This window comes from Phocoena sinus, chromosome 13 (assembly GCF_008692025.1).
Source record: "Phocoena sinus isolate mPhoSin1 chromosome 13, mPhoSin1.pri, whole genome shotgun sequence".
In the NCBI taxonomy this organism is placed as follows: Eukaryota; Metazoa; Chordata; class Mammalia; order Artiodactyla; family Phocoenidae; genus Phocoena; species Phocoena sinus.
The window spans coordinates 83,622,037-83,640,553 of record NC_045775.1 but is presented as its reverse complement, the minus strand read 5'-3'; the positions used below and the strand labels follow the sequence as shown (position 1 = coordinate 83,640,553).

The following is an 18,517-nucleotide window of genomic DNA, read 5'->3' as shown; positions in this document are numbered from 1 at the left end:
TGGTACAGGACATAGGCCTGAAGCCCTAAACAGCAGACTGGGGGATTCTGTGAGGTCTCCAGGCCTGACTTGAAAGAGCAAAGCAAAGCAAGTTGCCACCATCAGGCCCATCTCTTGCAACTCATAACCTTCTCCGGGGTATGTTAAACTATTAGCACTACATAACCAGCCTAACTAACCACAGCTAACTCACAATGGCAGTCATGACCTTCCTCCATCCCGTAGCCTCAAGAAAACAAAAAGAAGTGCCTTACAATACAAGGATGTATGGTGTCAAGCCATCAGTGGTCGAGGATCTAAGACTTACATTATGTCAATTGCAAGAGGAATTTGCCCTTTAAAACTACAAGAAACGAACTGGTTCCAGGCTCCCTTCATTAAAACCCATTCAATCCTCGGTGACCACAGACGGCAGAAACATTTCTTTAACTAGTCTCTCAGATGGCCAGGAAGGATTTCTGATTTATATCTTATTCTGCATTAACAGGGTGACCCCAGAACCTGCTGCTGGGGCTCTCTGTGGGGTGTAATTCTTGAGAATCTTGTAAGCTAGGGTGCAACCTCAGTGTTGTGTAGAATTCTCTCCTCCAAGTTCTGATGTCACCTGACCTGGTTTAGCTTGTGTTAGCAGAAGGGCTCAGAATCCAAAACGCCTTGCATCTAGAATGCTAATGGGGTTTATTTCCTTAAGTTTCCTGTAAAAGAAGTAGAAGGAAACAGATTCCATCTGTAAGGTATTCATCTTTTGGCAGGGTCTCCACTCTGAACCTCTGCTTGTTTGCAAACAGCTCCGTAGTACCTATTCACAGATCCTTGCCTGGGCCATTGTATTACAAAGAAGAAATTATTTTGCAAATCCGGTTCTTGGACCATAAAAAAGATGTTTGAAAAGCCTCCTGCTGCACATTTTGAATGGTTGTTAGTAGGAGTGTGGAAATATATTGAACCTCTCTTAAATCTTATAGGCTGTAACGCTCACATGTTGGTATTTTCTTCCTTTTTAAGAGAAAGGTGATGCTGAGCCAGGGAGTCCAGACAATGGCACGTCGAATACATCGTAAGTCTGTTTCCTGTTTCTATCCCGAGATGACTGTTCTTTAATATGCTTATAATATGAAAGAGCGCAAATAACTTGTTATAGTAACAGTAATAATGGAAAGAAGGCTGTGGTTCTCTTTCTCATGATAATGTGTTTTTAAATGCTTTTGGGTGCGTATGCATTTTGAGGTCTTTCTTATGCTTTAGCCCAGTAAGAATAATCTTGAAAACACAAGGCTCCTCTTCATAAAGTACAAATGTAACGAGATTGACGGTATTATTTTGGCAGGGGGAGGGGAGGAAAGCTTTTGGAATTTGCTTGGCAACTTCCATCACTGTCATAAATAATTAGAGGACTTTTCACACATACTAGGAGATAGTCTGTCCTGCACACCTGGGAAGTACCAGTGTCATTTTAAAGCCTGCCCTTTGCAACCTGACCTCTGAATTATGTGAAATATACAGTTATAGATATCTCTGGACCCTCAAGGGTTTGTTCATAGTTTTGAGTTAACAAACACAGTTTTGAAAAGATAAGAAAAGGCTTTTAAAACATGTTCCTCACTCTACGTTTTGTCTTTTTCCCCTCGATAGCCAAGCAATCCAAAAAATGTTTTGACGATTAATTCGATGCCAAATTTATATGCCAAAGTTTACATAATTCACAAGCTAACAAATTATTTTAGCTCCATAGGAATTAGTAACAGGTTTACTCCTTAAAAATCATTATTTTTTATCATTTCTGAGGAGTTAAATGTATTTTCTTATTATAAGACCGTTTTGTGCATATATCTATATTTGGACCAGTGCTCTTATTACTAAGCATTTAAAGAGCTATTCATTAGAAATGACAGCTTACGATATAACATTATTGAGTGTATTTGTCCAAGATCTGTTTCTCAATCTAGGAAGAGCCTTTGGCTTACATAGGATGGCTGTTTGTTTTGTAAAGGTTATGATTACATGTTTCTTAAGATGTTACCCTAAAAGTTCAAAATAGTTCCATTATCATGATTTCTAATGATATAATGAATGTGACTGGTTTTAAATGGTTAAAATATTACTAATTTTTAAATTTTTGATTGTAAAATATAGTAGGAGAAGGGTTTTAATGCCATCTGGAGGCATTCTAGAGAACTGAAGTGGGTAGAATCATTTAAATATGTAGTTCTTTTGAGCAGTGTTTGAGACTAGATAAGAATTTATGCAACTAGAATGTCAACTATTTGGGAGTAAGTTATATTTTTTTATAAATAATTTTATAAAAGTGTTAATTACTGTAGAAACAACAATTTTTCAAATTCTCATTAACAAATCATCTTAAAAACAGGCAAAGGAGCATACAAAATATTTTGGAAAGCTGCTAGCATCCTGCATTTAATTTTTTCAAATTTAAAATCACATTCAGTGGGCTCCGATTTTGTTAATACAGTTTGATGTGCCGCTAAAGTTCTCCGCCCCTTATACATCTCCGAAAAGTCCATTCTCTAAAAGAATTGGTTTCCATAACTCATTACCTTATCAAAATAAATATGTTGTCTGAGGAATTATTTTTAAACCCTCTGGAGATCTGTGAGCAGTGAAAGTTTGAAGCATCACCCCACATTCTTGTCTCTTTGAGCAAAACAGACTTAGTCATCCATCTCATATCCTGCCTCTTGAACTAGAAACAGCAGAAATAAAGCCTGAGGCTGCAAGTATTCATCTTAAAAGTGGAGAATTCTAAACTTGATCCTCCCAAAGAACCTTCTAACCGTGGTCTGTTATAATTAGGCAAGAGGAGCAGCTCATTATGAATAAAGAGCAGGGATTCAGGATGCCTTAGACTTGCGTAGCATTTTACAGTCTCTGTGTGGTATCCTATCTGAGCTTTATCTATGCAGACAGATAGGTAAGACAGTATCCTCATTTCATATATAAGGAATCTAAGGATCAGAAAAGTCATTCAACTTAAGTGAAAAAATTGGGACACACATCTTTGGATATTCAGCTTTTTTGGCCATTTACCATACTGAGGGGTCAGGGGATCTTAGGAGACAAAACAAAGTCATAAGTCAGAACCAAGGAGAAAAGTGGGGACCCATTTATTTGTTAAGTGGTAAGTGTATTAGTTTGCTAGGGCTGCTGTAACAAAGTAGCATAGACTGGGTCCCTTAAACAACTGAAATTTATTGTCTCAGTTCTGGAGGCTAGAAGCGCAAGATCAGTCATTAGGGTTTGTTTCTCCTGTGAAAGAAGGATCAATTCCAGACCTTGTTCGTTGTTTTGTAGATAAACATCTTCTCCCTGTGTTTCTTCACATCATCTTCCTTCTCTGCATGTCTCTGTGTCCAAATTTCCCCTTTTTATAAAAATACTAGTTATGTCGGATTATCACCCACCCTAATGTTCTCATTTTAACTTGATTGCCCTGTGAAGATGCTATCTCAAAATAAAATCACATTCTGAAGTATTGGAGGTTAGGACTTCAACAGGTGGATTTTGAGAGGACACTCAACATTAAGGGTCAGAGCAATCAAAATGACTTCGCAGCCGGGTTAAGAGAATCAGGAGTATACAGATGCCAGAAGATGGAACAAGGTGATAAAACAGACCAAAAATTATGAGCTCCATGGAAACCAAAGAGGTGAAGGAGAGCTGAAAACTGTAAATAACATACACACAGGCACTAGGAAAGATACCTCTTCTACATTTGTGGTTTGGTGGGACAGACTTGGCTTCAGTAATGCCTATACATCCCTCTGTCTGTATAGTTCCATGACCTCTGAGTCATTTAAAGCCACTTTTTGGTTTTAAATTGTAGTATAAAATTGAGAGTATCCAGACAGCTCATTTTATGAAAAAGCATCTTTCCTCACTAGCCTCTTTTAAAAACGAGAGATTAGCATTGTTTGCAATGTCCAAGACATGGAAGCAACCTAAGTGTTCACTGATGGATGAATGGATAAAGAAAATGTGGTATCTGTACGCAATGGAATATTATTCAGCCATAGAGGGAAATCCTGCTACTTGCGACAACATGGATTGACCTTGAGGGCATCATCCTAAGTGAAATAAGTCAGGCAGAGAAAAACAAATACCATATGTATTTGTATGTATGTAAAATCTCATTTGTATGTAAAATCTTAAAAAAAAAAAAAAAAGAGCTTCCCTGGTGGCACAGTGGTTGAGAGTCCGCCTGCCAATGCAGGGGACACGGGTTCGTTCCCCGGTCTGGGAAGATCCCGCATGCCGTGGAGCGGCTGGGCCCGTGAGCCATGGCCGCTGAGCCTGCACGTCCGGAGCCTGTGCTCCGCAACGGGAGAGGCCACAACGGTGAGAGGCCCGCGTACCGCAAAGAAAAAAAAACCAAAAAACTCTGGATGAAATATTTTTTACAAAACAAAACTATTTGAAGACACTAGAGGCTGATCAAAAGAAGGCAGAAATGTTGGCAATTTGATCCTTGAGAGAAAGAATTGGAATGCATGAGACCTACATTTTTACAGCTTCTCTCCTGAGGGCACTCCCCATTCCACCAAGAGTAACTACAACTCAAGGCCATAGTCATATATTCTTGAAGTGTATGAGGATGGAGTTCAAGGCTGCCAGAGTGGCTGGGATTTAAGGGAAGAAATTCCAGAAAGGAGGCAGCCATAGAGAAGAGAGTTCCACTTCTGTATATAAATTCTCCTCCATGCTTGGGTGACTTCTAAACTGCATAGGTATCGGAGAAAGGCCAGTGAGCCCAGTGGAAAACAATAGCTAGAGAGCTGAAAAGCTGAGCAGACATTTCAGTAGCTGCCTACTGCCTACAAAGATTGCCTGTAGAGTTTGGAATTTGAATCTCACCCAAGTTATAGGGACTTGGCAAACACTTAGGTTTTTGTCTGAACCCTCAGAAAGGCCTTGCCTTAAGAATAAAGGATTCATCCTAAAACTAAGGGCAAAACCAAAGTAGGTCATAACAAAGTGTAATCCTAAGCATTCACAAGTTCAGCTAGTAATTTGTCTGAAACAAAAATATTAACACTCTTTAAAGGAATAAAACAGATCTAGAGCCTCTATTACATGTCATTCATATTTATTATCTAATCAAAAATTAACAGATATGTATAGAAATAGGAAATTGTTATCCATAATCAAGTAAAAATGTAATTGCTATAATAGAACTTGAAGTAACCTAAATGTTGGAATTTTCAGGCAATAACTTTAAAGCAGGTGTTAAAATATATTCAAGAATATAAAGGAAAACATGGTCATAATAATTGAAAGAAGAAGACTCTCAGCAGGGAAATGGAAATGATTAAGAAGAGCCAAGTGAAACTTCTGGAACTGAAAAGTAAAATATTTGAAACAAAAATTTCACTGGATAGCCTTAGTGAAGAATGGAAATGACCAAATAAAGGGTAAGTAAACTTAAAGTCAGATCAATAAGCATTATCCAATATGCAGAACAGTGAGAATGAAGATTAAAAACAATAAACAGAACCTCAGTGAATTATAGGACAATATCAAGTAGTATAATACACATGTAATTGGGGTCTGAGAAGGAGAGGACAGAAAAAACAGATCAGAAAAAATATTCAAAGAGATGACAGCTGAAGGCATCCCAAACTGGCTGAACACCTTAACTTACAAATGCAAGAAGCTTAAAAAATCCTAAGCAGGATAAATAAAAGAAAACCACACCTTGAAACGTTACAGTAAAATTGCTAAAACCTATATTAAAGGTAAAGAGAAAAATCTTGAACATTGCCGGAGATAAATGACATATTAGGTAAAAGGTTAACAGTGACGCAGTTAACCATAGGATTCCCACCACCAACAACAGAGGCTAGAATATAATGCAAAGGCATCTTTAAAGTGCTGGAAGACAAAATAAAAACAATAAATTAAAAAAAAATAAAGAACTGTATCAAGCTAGAATTCTAAATCTAGCAAAAATATCCTTCAAAACAAGGTGAAATAAAGACATTTTTGGTTTTTCAAAGTCTGAGAGAATTTATTTCCAGAAGGCCTGCACTACAATCAGTGATAAAGGAAATTTGTCAGGCTGAAGGGGAATAATCTCAGGGGGAAGTTCAGACCTACACGAAGGAAGTATTTACAGGAAATGATAAATATTTATGTAAATACAAGAGATTATGTAATGTAAAAAACAAAATACTCTTATGGGACTTATGATGTATGTAGATGTAAAATGTATGACAAAAATACCACAGAGGATAAGAGAGGGCAAATGGAATTGCATGACTCTAAGATTCTTATATTTTATGTAAAGTGATATAATATTAAATCCAAGTAGACTGGCAATAAGTTAAGGATGCATAGTATAATAACCAGAAAAAACACTAAAAAAAAAAAAAAAAACCAAAAAAAGCATAAATGTCATTGGAGGAATGAAAATAAAATACCAAAATAAATTAGATTTGAAAGACTGCCTACTGTCTATAAGATATACAATTTAAATATAAAAACACAGTAGGTTGAAGCCAGAAGAGGAAAAGATAGACTGTGTAAACAGTAAGCATAAGAAAGCTAGTGTGACACTATTAAACTACCATACAGACTTCTAGACAAAGAGTATTAGAATAGGTAAAAAGAACATTTTATCATGCTAAAAAGGTCAGTGAATGAGGAAAACAGACCAGTCATAAATATGTACATATTTACTAAGAGATTATCAAAATATATGAAACAAAAACTGACAGAACAATAATAATAGAGATTTTTAACATCCATTTATTCAGTAATCAGTATAAAAATTAAACAGAATATTAGGAAGTATATACAAACACCTTCAGAAAATAGAAGAGGAAGAAAAACTACCCAATTCATTGTATAAGGCCAGTATAACCTTGATACCAAAATCTGACATAAACCTTATAAGAAAAGAAAATTGTAATCCAATATCTCTTATAAACACTAAAAAATCCTTAATAAAACATTAGCATATATGTTCCAGTGATATATGAAAAGGACATTATTCATTATAACTAAGTAGGGTTTATCACAGGAATGAATGGTTGGCTTAATGTTAGAAGAAAAATTAACGTAATCCACCGTATTAATAGAATGAAGGAGAAAAACCATATGATCCTCTAAAACAATGAAGGCAAAGCATTTGACATGATTCAACACCCATCCATGATTTTTAAAACTCTCAGCAAACTAGTACAAAAAGGGAACTTGTTTAATCTGACAAAGGGCATCTACCCCCAGACCTACTGCTAATGTCATATTTAATGGTGAAATACCAAACACTTTCCTCCCAAGATCAAGAACATAGCAGTAATGTCTGCATTTATCACTTCTATTCAGCATTGTAGTTCTAGTCAGTACAATAAGGCAAGAAAAAGAAATAATAGGCATAAAGATGGAAAAATCTTTTGGAAAAATCTTTATGAATGATTGTTTATAGAGAAAATCCTAAGAAATTTAATAAACAACTGCTAGAACCAATAAAAGAATTTAGCAGGGTCAGTTTACAAAAATCAGTTGTGTTTCTAATAACAGTAAACAATTGCAAAATGAAATTTAAAAAGCAGTCCCATTTGCAATGATATAAAATACTTAATAAATTTACCAAAAGACATATAAGACTTGTACACTGAAAGCTATTAAACCTTGATGAGAGAAATTTTAGACTTTAATGGAGAGCTATTCATAAATTGGAAGACTCCTAATGTTAATATGTCAGTTCTTCTCATAATGATATACAGATACAACGCAGTGTTGATCAGAAGGCCAACAGGGCACTTTTCTAGAAAATGACAAGTTGATTCTAAAATTTTTATAGAAAAGCAAGGGTCCTAGGTAGCCAAAACAGTCTTGAAGAAGAGCAGGGTTGGAGGCCTTACAGTACCTGATTTCAAGACTTACTGTAAAACTAAAGTAATGAAGGCAGTGCGGCATGGACATGGACAGACAAATCAATGGAACAAAACAGAGTCTAGAAATAGACCCACACATATATGGTCAACTGATTTTTGACAAAGACAAGTCTTCAACAAATGGTGCTGGAGGAGCTACTGGGGGAAAATCTGAATCTCACTTAAGACACAATTGAGATGGATCACAGACCTCCATTTAAAGGCCCAAACTATAAAGCTTCTAAGGGAAAACATGGGACAATATTGCACAACCTGCAATGATTTCTTACAGAAATCACGAAACCACAGAAAAGAAAAGAAAACCCCGATGAATTGGATTTCATCAAAATTCAAAACATCTGGTCATCAAAATGACAAGGCAAGACACAAACTGGGAGAATATACTTGCAATACATATATCTGACAAATAGTTTGTATCCAGAATGTATAAGGAACTCTGACAATTCAATAACAAAACGATAAAGACACAAATTTTTTAAATGGGCAAAGCCTCGAACCGACAAAGAAGATATACAAATGTCCAGTAAGGAACTGAAAACATGCATTTTACTAATAATATTCATCTTCAGGGAAATGCAAATTAAAGCCACAATGAGATACCACTGTATACACCCACTAGAATGACTAAAATTGAAAAGACCAACACCACCAAATAGTCAGGAGATATGAAGCCATTGGAACCCTAGTGCATTGCTGATGGGAGCATAAAATGGCATAACCATTTTTAAAAACTGTTCCTTTTACACACATTTATTGCATTCCCCAGCAATTAGGCACACACTTGGTACTAGATCCAACAATTCCATTTGTAATTATTAGCATGGGAAAAAAGAGAAACGCACGTCCTTTAAAAGATTAGTACAAGAATTTGGGCTTCCCTGGTGGCAGAGTGGTTGAGAGTCTGCCTGCCGATCCAGGGGACATGGGTTCGTGCCCTGGTCCAGGAAGATCCCACATGGAGCCTGCACATCCGGAGCCTGTGCTCCGCAATGGGAGAGGCCACAACAGTGAGAGGCCCGCGTACCGCAAAAAAAAAAAAAAAAAAAAAAAGATTAGTACAAGAATTTTAATAGCAGCTTTATTCTTGATAGTCAAAAACTGGAAACAACCCCAATATACATCAGCTGGTAAATGGATAAACAATCTTGGTATACTGGAATACCTTCCAATATATTGGAAACATAATGGAATACTTCTAATGAAAAACAAATTCCCCAACTTGGTCTATAGATTCAATGCAATCTGAATCAAAATTCCAGCAAGGTATTTTGTGGATATCAACAAACTGATTTTAAAGTCTCATTGGAAAAGCAAAAGACATAGAATAGCCAATGCGGTATTGAAGGAGAAGAACAAAGTTGGAGAACTGACTCTACCCGACTTCAAGACTTACTATAAAGCTACGGTGTTGGCAAAAGAATAGGTAAGTCAATCAGTGGAACAGAATAGAGAGCCCAGAAATAGACCCACGTAAATATAGTCAGCTGGTCTTTGACAAAGGATCAAGGGCAATACAATGGATAAAGATGGTCTTTAAAACAAATGGTGGTAGAACACTGCATATCCACATGCAAAAAAATGAATCTAGACACAGACCTTACACCCCTTGCTAAAATTAACCCAGAATGGATCACAGACCTAAATGTAAAACACAAAACTATAAAACTCCTAAAAGACAACATAGAAGAAAACCTACATGACCTTGACTATGGTGATGACTTTTTAGAGCAAGTGACTAAGGTAGTGCCTGCAGAGGAAGAGCAGACTGAGATCCTGTTAGTTTGTCATCTTCACTAGGAAAGTTCTAGGAATAAGGAGCAAATGAAGATTTCCAAGCTGCAGCAAAGACCACAATTTCACAGGGTCACCGTGCCTGCTTAATCCAGATTTGCCCACCACTGGCAAGTCCACGCTTAAGTCAGAGGTCAAAAGCGTAGGCTTGCAGAAAACTCCTAACAGAGGACCTGTCTGCATTTGAACGAAGTACCTATTACTTTAAAGAATAAATGAGGATTCAAAAATGACCTTCATAAATTAAGGAAATTGGATTAAACACAAATAGTTAAACTTCTAGAAGAAACAAAATTAACAAAATGAAGCAGAAGGAAATGGTCTACCAGGTGTGTACATTGTACAGTAAAAGACTTGGAAACTCCTATAAGCTCAAACTGAATTAGAGCAGCCCATGAAATCTTATTTCTCCCAGGTTAATATAGTAGTTGGAAGTAATATATGGAAAGTGCCCATTACCTAGTAGGCACTCAGTAAATACTTATTACTGCATTTAATAGGATTCATGATTTAGAAAAGATAGAAAACAACCCTATCTCTGCAGTTGGTACAGATCAGAGCTTAATGAGAATTGTCATCTCTCCTTTAAAAAAGGTGACATGCTTAGAAAGGGTTAAGTTTACAAAGGTCTTCCAGTGAAGCCGGAGCTGTGAAGAAGAACGCAGAGTGGTCCGTCTTCTCCAGACATGTCAGCCAGAACGAGCTCTTCTCCCAGCCTTCAGACAATAGGACCAGAGGCCAGCAGTGCATGGCTTTACCTCTCCCCAAAGGAGAATGCATAGCTAGGAGGTGGCTGGAGAGTTCACCTCCACCACGGACTTCTAATTTTAAATGTCTTAGAAGACTTGGATATCACTGACTGATGGAACAGAGTGGGTCTACTGGTGATGCCCAGAGCTCCTTTCCAGATGTCTGATGTGCACCTGTGAGTCATTTATAAAGGTGGAAGGTGAAGCGTGTTTATATCAATGAGAAGTATTTACCTCCATCAGTTCAGGCTGCTATAACAAGCCACTGTAGACTAGGTGGCTTATAAACAGGAGAAATTTCTCTCACGGTTTTGGAGCCCAGGAAGTCTAGGATCAAGGTGCCGGCAGATTCAGTGTCTGGGCCACTTCCTGGTTTGCAGATGGCCATCTTCTCGCTGTGTCCTCACATGGCAAAGAGCAGAGAGGGGAGAAGCAAGCTCTTTCGTGTCTCTTCTTATAAGGGCATTAATCCCATTCGTGATGGTTCTACCCTCATGACTAATTACCTCCCAGGCCCAGCTCCTAATACTATCACAATGGGGCTTAGAATTTCAACATATGTTTGGGGGGAGGGGAACACAAACATTCCATGCATAGTTATTTATTAAAAATATCTTATGCCCATTGTAGAATTACCTTAGAAAATGTTAAATATGGAGGGAAAATATACAGAGGAACAATTATGTGCTAAACATATAAAGAAATCTATCACTTACGCATGTGCTTTTAATAATAAGATTATACAAACTGATCATATAATAGGTTTTGGAATTTGAGAGATCAAAGTCAATTTGAGAACTGTTACCAAAAGATGTTTTTTTTTTTTTTTCAGAGAAGTTTAAAACCTTCCTGATATTTATTTTGGCCATAGCAATGCGTGTCTAAAATGATGAACTGTGACTGTTCTTTTAGCCCACGAGGTACCTTCCCCAGAGACTTCCTTTCCGTATCTGTTTAAGTAATTTGCCAGGCTCCTGTCTGCTAGGAAAATGAGAAATCTAGTATAGACACTTTGCCTAGAGAAAATTGGCCAGATCCCATTTCTCCAACGCTTAGACACTAAGAATAAAAAATAACGTAGGAAGGGTCTCTAGGGCTCCTTGGACCCCCTTGTTATGTAGATGAATAAATTAGACCGAAGGCCTTTGAGAGGTATGGCTTGTCCAGTGGATAAGGAGGGAAGGCCTTGACCCAGCCTTCAAAGACCAACAAGTCCAGCTGGGGCTGGGCACCATTGCTGAAGGAAAAGAGAGGTGAGAAGGCTGTCAGTTTTACCTGAAAAGGAAATTAGATGTTGCTGTTGTGTTGGTTATACCATCAGATTAAAACAGCAAACAGATCCAGGAACGTAGATTGGAAATTATGCCATCACAGAACAAGACTGCAAACCTTATCTTTCATGTTCGTACACCAGACTGGAAGGCCCATGGTCCCAGAGGTCATAGAAGAAAATTCTTCAGCAAAACTAGGAAGTCTGTTCCCCTCTCTTGTTCTGTTCCCCTCTCTTGTTTTGTTCCCCTAGACTGATGCTTTCTCTTTCCTCTACGCCTGGACTCCATCCAAACATACCTCTCCTCAAGGTGTCATCTAGGTCAGCATTTCTCAAGCTTTTTTGGGGTAATTTAAAGGGTTTTAATTTTAATTGTGATAAGATATGCATAGCATAAAATTTATAGTCTTAACCATCTTTAAGTGTGCAGTCCAGGGGCATTAAGTACATTCACATTGTTGTGGCTCCCATCACCATGAAGTATTCCCAGAACTCTTCATCTTCTCAAACTGAAACTCTGTCCCCGTTAATAGGCCAAATTAATAACTTGCCATAGCTAGTAACTCTCCATTTCCTCCTCTCTCCAGCCCCTGGAAACCACTACTCTGCTTTCTGTCTCTCTAATTTTGACTACTCTAGGGACTTCATATAAGTGGAATCAGATAGTATTTGTCCTTTCGTGTCTGGCTTATTTCACTTAGCATTATGTTTTCAAGGTTCATCCATGTCGTAGCAGGTGTCAGAATTTCCTTCCTCTTCAAAAAGGCATTTTCTTTCTTTTTAAAACTGAATAACATTCCACTGTGTGTATAGACGTTTTCTTTATCCATTCATCCATCAATGGACATTTGAGTTGCTTCTACCTTTTGGCTGTTGTGAATTACGCTGCTATGAACATGAGTATACAAATATCCCTTCAAGTTCCAGCTTTCATTCTTTGGAGATCATACCCATCTCAAATTTTCAAACATAACCTACCCAGTCAGCCATATGTCACATCCTATGAGAGTGTATGTTTCAAACAACAGTGTCAAAAAACAGGACCCAGGGCTTCCCTGGTGGCGCAGTGGTTGAGAGTCCGCCTGCCGATGCAGGGGACAAGGGTTCGTGCCCCGGTCCGGGAAGATCCCACATGCTGCAGAGCGGCTGGGCCCGTGAGCCATGGCCGCTGAGCCTGCGCGTCCAGAGCCTGTGCTCCGCAGTGGGAGAGGCCACAACAGTGAGAGGCCCACGTACCGCAAAAAAAAAAAAAAAAAAAAAAAAAAAAAAAAAAAAACAGGACCCACCATGACGCTGACATTTTCTTTTTTTTGTTAATATTTTTTAAATGCAGGTCACACTACATAAATTCATTTTTGGTCAACCCATGTTCACGAAACACAGTAGAGGTTACTGACCAACTAACGAGATAGTTTGTGCCATGGGAGTCAGGAACAAAAAGGAAACCACCTGTAGGGGCCCTGCAGTGTTTCTAACCCCAGCTTGGTCACCTGATGGAGATGATTTCTTCTGTCCTCCCAATAGCCTGGAAAGGAAGTTCAGGGCTGAAAGAGTATAAGAAGCTTGTCCAAAGATTTGCCTCCAGTGAATCTGTCGCCCCTCCCATCTGCCACGGGCCATCTCTCTGGCCCACACTGCCTGACAGGCTAGTTTATAGGGTGCCTGGTAGGACTCCCCTCAGAGGACCCAAGGCATTCTATTAAGGCCAAGGAAAACTTTAGCTCAAGGGAGTGACAACTCAGAAAATTTCAGGACCCATTCACAGGCTCAAGAAGTAGGTATTTGGGGTGTATGCCATGCAGGAAGGGTTAGTTTTCACCAACCCCTAACTAGACCACAGAAGCAACTGCTTCCTTCACTTAATGATTCAGGTGGACAGTATCTGAAAGTGAGTTTGGAACGTTTGCAAAGAGCTCTTTCAGTCCAAAGAGACATTCACTAATAAACTGGAGCTCCTCTGTATTCAGTGTGACTGTAGCAGATGGCAGTGTTTTTCTGAGTCACTCTGGCCAAGGGAGACTGTGGTAAATCAATAAATATTACCATATGTATTGATAGCAGTGCGTAATCGATAAACAGTGCCTGACATTAACAGGCTGATTACGCTTCCTCCAAGTGTTTCCTTTCATGAAGCTGCTTCACTCTTGTGTTGAAGCCTTGCCCAGCATTTAGAACATAATACTTATTCAGTCGAAGATTATTAGTATGAGTAAATGAACGAATGCAGGATAACACAGAAGATGTCTGGAATATATCCGCTGTGCATTTCGTGTATCTTCTTTCAGAAATACCGTTAGCTTGATTTGTGCTTTCTTTTCTACGGATTTTAATTAGATATAAAATGCAGAGGTTGTATATTTACAAACTGAGTTCTCCCCCGTCCCTCCCACCCCCAGATCACAGATTCTCTTTGCACCCCTATGCCTCTAATGCTGGTCCCCTCTCAGGCAGCCTAGTACCAAAATGCTACTCCCCAAGCATTCAATGTCTATCTTGTGTCAGGCACTCTGCCGGACACGTTGTCTTATTTCAGTCTCACAACAACCCGGTGAGGTGACATTACTACATCTCATATTACAGAAGGGATAATCGAGGTGTCAATGAGTGAGACCTCACAGTTGGCAGTGGCAGAGCTGAGATCCCAGCTGGGTCAGAGCCACTTGGAGGCGCTGCTTTAGGTCTGGTGCAGAGGGCTCACGGACTAGAAGAGATACTAAGGAAGAAATTCTGTTTCTGAGCAGAGGGCTGGCATCTCCCTTCAAGCCCTGAATATCTGCTCTCCTTCCATAGTGTCGAGAGCATTGCAGCCCACAGAGCCTGTGAGGAAGCTTGCGGAAGGAGACAGGAGGAAGCCTGGTTACAGGCGATGAGTCAGGGTGGTATTTCTGCCCGGTGATGGAGGTCTTGGAAGTAGTAGAGGCTGGAGTCTGAACTTCATCTGACAGTCCGAGTAGCTGGCAGATGTCGAAGAACAGCTCCCCGGCCCCGGCCCACCTGCTCACCTCAAAGGGCCTTCTGCTGTTGGCAGAGTGTATTTCGGTAAAGCAGTGCTCACATGATCCCCACAAAAACATGTAAAATATTTAAGCCTCTGCCCTCAGGGCTCTGCCACAGAGAATTCCATCTCCACTCTGAGCTTCTTAAGTGACTGAAATATACAAAGGGACAGGGACTGTAGGGATAACGGGCAGATGACCAAGCATTCACACACACGCGCGCACTCACCCTTCAGTGTTAAGCAGGCCATTCCTGCTTGAAAAATGAGGGCTCCGTGGGACTTAAAGCATTTCTTTCAAATAGTACTAGTGTCAGTATATCATGATGAAGAGGTAGCAAATACTAACTGTAAGCCAGACTGTGTACTAAATGCTTTCTAAAAATAGGAGAGCTGTATAATATAACAGTGACGCAGGGACAGCCGGTGTAAACGGGACACAGGATCACCCTGCCGATGAATCAGTTCTTTGAATCCTCATAGCAACTGGGAAACGTCGACAGCATTAGAACCTCCCTTTTTATAGAGAAAGAAACAGAGGCTACAAGAGCTTACACAGGTGGTGTGGCCCAGCCTGGGTATTCCCCTACAGTTGTCTGACTTGAAAGCCCCCTTTCTTCGATGCCGCCTTAAACTGCAGGCATGTGCGCTGCACCGTCGTGTGGATCTAAGCAGTGCTGGGCTCAAAACACAGACAAAGTTACGAGTGACCAGATGGCAGGAAACCCAGCGACTGGAGACTGTTTCATTTGAAAGTCTGTTTACCACTAAAGCTAGAGGATTGAGTTAGATGAATTGGCTTGTAGGGATGGGGGAGAGAGTATTATTAATTTGCTTTTGGCGTTTTGGCAAGTAAAGAAAATAATAAGCAGAGTGAGACAAGAAAAACAAGCACTAGTTGGATAGAACTGGTAATCGTATAGCCTCACTTCTTGAAACAGGATGATGTTACTTTCACTCAACCCCAGAAGCAGATTACTCTGAAAACAGAGGATTTTTTAATGGTTAAATACGTAAAATATCATTGTTTTTAATTTTGAAAAAAATAGATATTATCCATTTGACCACAAGAAAAAAACTCTTTTTTCTCATGAGCCAGTTGTAAAAATGGAGACATTCTCTAATTTTGTGAGTTTTGTTTTCCTATTGACAGTTTTGACTAGGTCGTATGACTCTCGCTCCTTAAATTTACTGAGCATTTATTATGTGCTAGGCACTATTCTAAGCATTTTACTCATATTATTCTCACAGCTCTCTGGGATGGTTATCCCCATTTACTGATAAGGGAAATGATGCACTGAGAGGGTAAGTAACTGGCCCAGAGTCACACAGCTAGTGTGTGACAGAGCTGGGATTTGAACTCATTTTGCCTCCTGAGCCTATGCTTTTAACTACGCTTCTATACAGCCTTCATTTCAGCTATTAGACTTCAAATTACTTCCAAATACTGAATATTAATGTGTCTCTGAACAAGAGAACAGCATTTCTGAATTGTGTGATTCAGAATTGTGTGATACCCCTGGGTATACTCAAGATGTCGAAAAATACACTTGAATTAATAATTAGCATAGGGCCTCCCTGGTGGCGCAGTGGTTGAGAGTCCGCCTGCCAATGCAGGGGACACGGGTTCGTGCCCCGGTCCGGGAAGATCCCACGTGCCATGGAGCGGCTGGGCCCGTGAGCCATGGCCACTGAGCCTGCGCGTCCGGAGCCTGTGCTCCGCAACGGGAGAGGCCACAACAGTGAGAGGCCCGCGTACCAGAAAAAAAAATTAGCATAATTAAGATTTTAATCTTATCTATAAATGTCTGTAGCATATCATTATTTTTACCTTCCCCTTAAAATGTCCAAGAGGTGATCATTTCATTACATTTTGAAGTACGTTTGAATTCTGTTTTTTCTAATAATTCTGTTACCAATCATGCTACACAGCCTCAGAGTAAGAACAGCAGAGAGTTCAGTGCCTTTGCAAGTACTAAATTTGAGGTTCAAATTTTGAAGAAAAGTGAGCCATTAAAACTTGAATATTTGTGCGGTTTTTGTTGCTTGGGCTAAAATTGCATGTTTCCTGAGGGACCGATTTTGCAGGTTCTGGATTCGGGTGGTGCTGGGTTAGCCCTGAAACCCTGGCTGGACTTCTTCAGTATTGAGATGTGATATCCTCTGTGGAGCTTTTAGTAAAACTTGATTGATCAAAAATAAATTGAAGTAATGCCACAGAAAATGTTACACCTAGACCAAAGCATTCAGGAGGACGGGAATGGAAATGTCTCTTCTTCCAGTTGTTGTAAATAGATGTCTTTGTTGTTTCATGTCCCTCTGTTTAACCTCCAAACTAGGACTGCCAGATTAAATACCAGATCCAGATTAAAATCCATTTGAATTTCAGATGAACAAGGAATAGTTTTTGAGTGTAAGTATGTCTCACGCAGTATTTGGGACATACAGTAAAAAGAACGTTTTTTTACCAGAAATTTGAATTTCACTGGTGATCCGGTATTGTTTTAAAATTATTATTAATTAATTAATTTTTTTATTTTTGACTGTGTTGGGTCTTCGTTGCTGCGTGCACGCTTTCTCTAGTTGCAGCGAGCGGGGGCTACTCTTCGTCGCGGTGCATGGGCTTCTCACTGTGGTGGGTCCTCTTTTTGCGGAGCACGGGCTCTAGGCACGCGGGCTTCAGTAGCTGTGGCTTGTGGGCTCTAGAGTGCAGGCTCAGTAGTTGTGGCACATGGGCTTAGTTGCTCCGCGGCATGTGGGATCTTCCCAGACCAAGGCTTGAACCTGTGTCTCCTGCACTGGCAGGCGGGTTCTTAACCACTGCACCACCAGGGAGCCCCAGGATTCTGTATTTTTATTTGCTAACTCCAGCAACCCTGCCAAATCTCACATAGACTGTAGGGCCAAGTGGACTTTCATTTAAATCCATAATTTATCAAAGGATGGAAGAGAGACAGGGTGAAGAAGGGAGAGAAAAGAGAAGGGAGAGGAGGTAAAGTAATAGGAGGAGAAAGAGAGAAAGTAAGAATGAATTCGGGCAATCCGCCAAGTAAAATAACTAACATTCTGCAAGAAAGAAATTCTAAAACAGGTCATAGGATGGAAAAAGTCTGTTTCACAGACTCTTTGGCCTGAACATTGGCCAAAAAAAAAAAAAAAGGCATCCTATTAACATCTGAATACCAAAGCTCATCCAGGAATGGAAAGATTTGGAATTTGAAGGTTCTTAGCTTTCAACTTGGTTAGAATACCCCAATTCTTCATTAATTGCAAGGAGGATTTTGTTTTTTCAGTGAGATGCTTCGGTAATTCGATATCAAAGAAAGCTAGCTAATTTCCGTTTATGTTACTAAGATGCATTTGAAACTTCGCGGGTCGTGTTTTGTTTGCTTGCCTTGCGCTGACATGCAAAAAACTATCAGATGCCTGATAGGAGAATTTACCTCTGTTTAAAAATCACACAGTTCTGCTGTGAAGCATGAAGATGGATTTTTTTTTTAAGTGAAAAAATATTAACTGACAGCTCAAGACAGGTTTTTTTCTTTAATCTCTAACCAGACAAATTACTATAAGCAAGAACCCTCTTGCCTTAATCCTGGACACGTCACAGATGTGACAGTGTTCTGTAGGAGATGGCTTTTTAACTGTGGATGAGGGAAAATAACCTTTGGAATTTTTAGGATGTTATTACAAGCAAGTTTACTAGTTTTTGACTTACTAAGCCACAGCTGGAGCCAGCCTTCATCGGGGTAAGAATATTTTCATGCTGCTATTATATCGTTCGTATTTCAAGTGTAGG

The 18,517-nt window shown here is 39.4% G+C and overlaps 1 protein-coding gene across 10 annotated transcripts in view; it reads left to right on the top strand.

Moving 5' to 3' along the window:
• AFF3 (AF4/FMR2 family member 3) overlaps nucleotides 1–18,517 on the top strand; it is a 618,492-nt gene that overhangs the window by 432,816 nt on the left and 167,159 nt on the right. For 6 of the 10 annotated variants that reach the window (XR_004352729.1, XM_032652346.1, XM_032652345.1 and 3 more), the window contains 2 exons: nucleotides 1,006–1,057; nucleotides 15,970–16,023. Coding sequence is in view for 9 of the 10 variants with exons in the window: in XM_032652346.1 (XP_032508237.1) it covers nucleotides 1,006–1,057; nucleotides 15,970–16,023 (106 nt within the window). In the remaining variant the exon portion in view is untranslated. The remainder of the gene's footprint in view (nucleotides 1–1,005; nucleotides 1,058–15,969; nucleotides 16,024–18,517) is intronic. The other 4 variants (XM_032652348.1, XM_032652347.1, XM_032652344.1 and 1 more) reach the window with 1 other exon arrangement.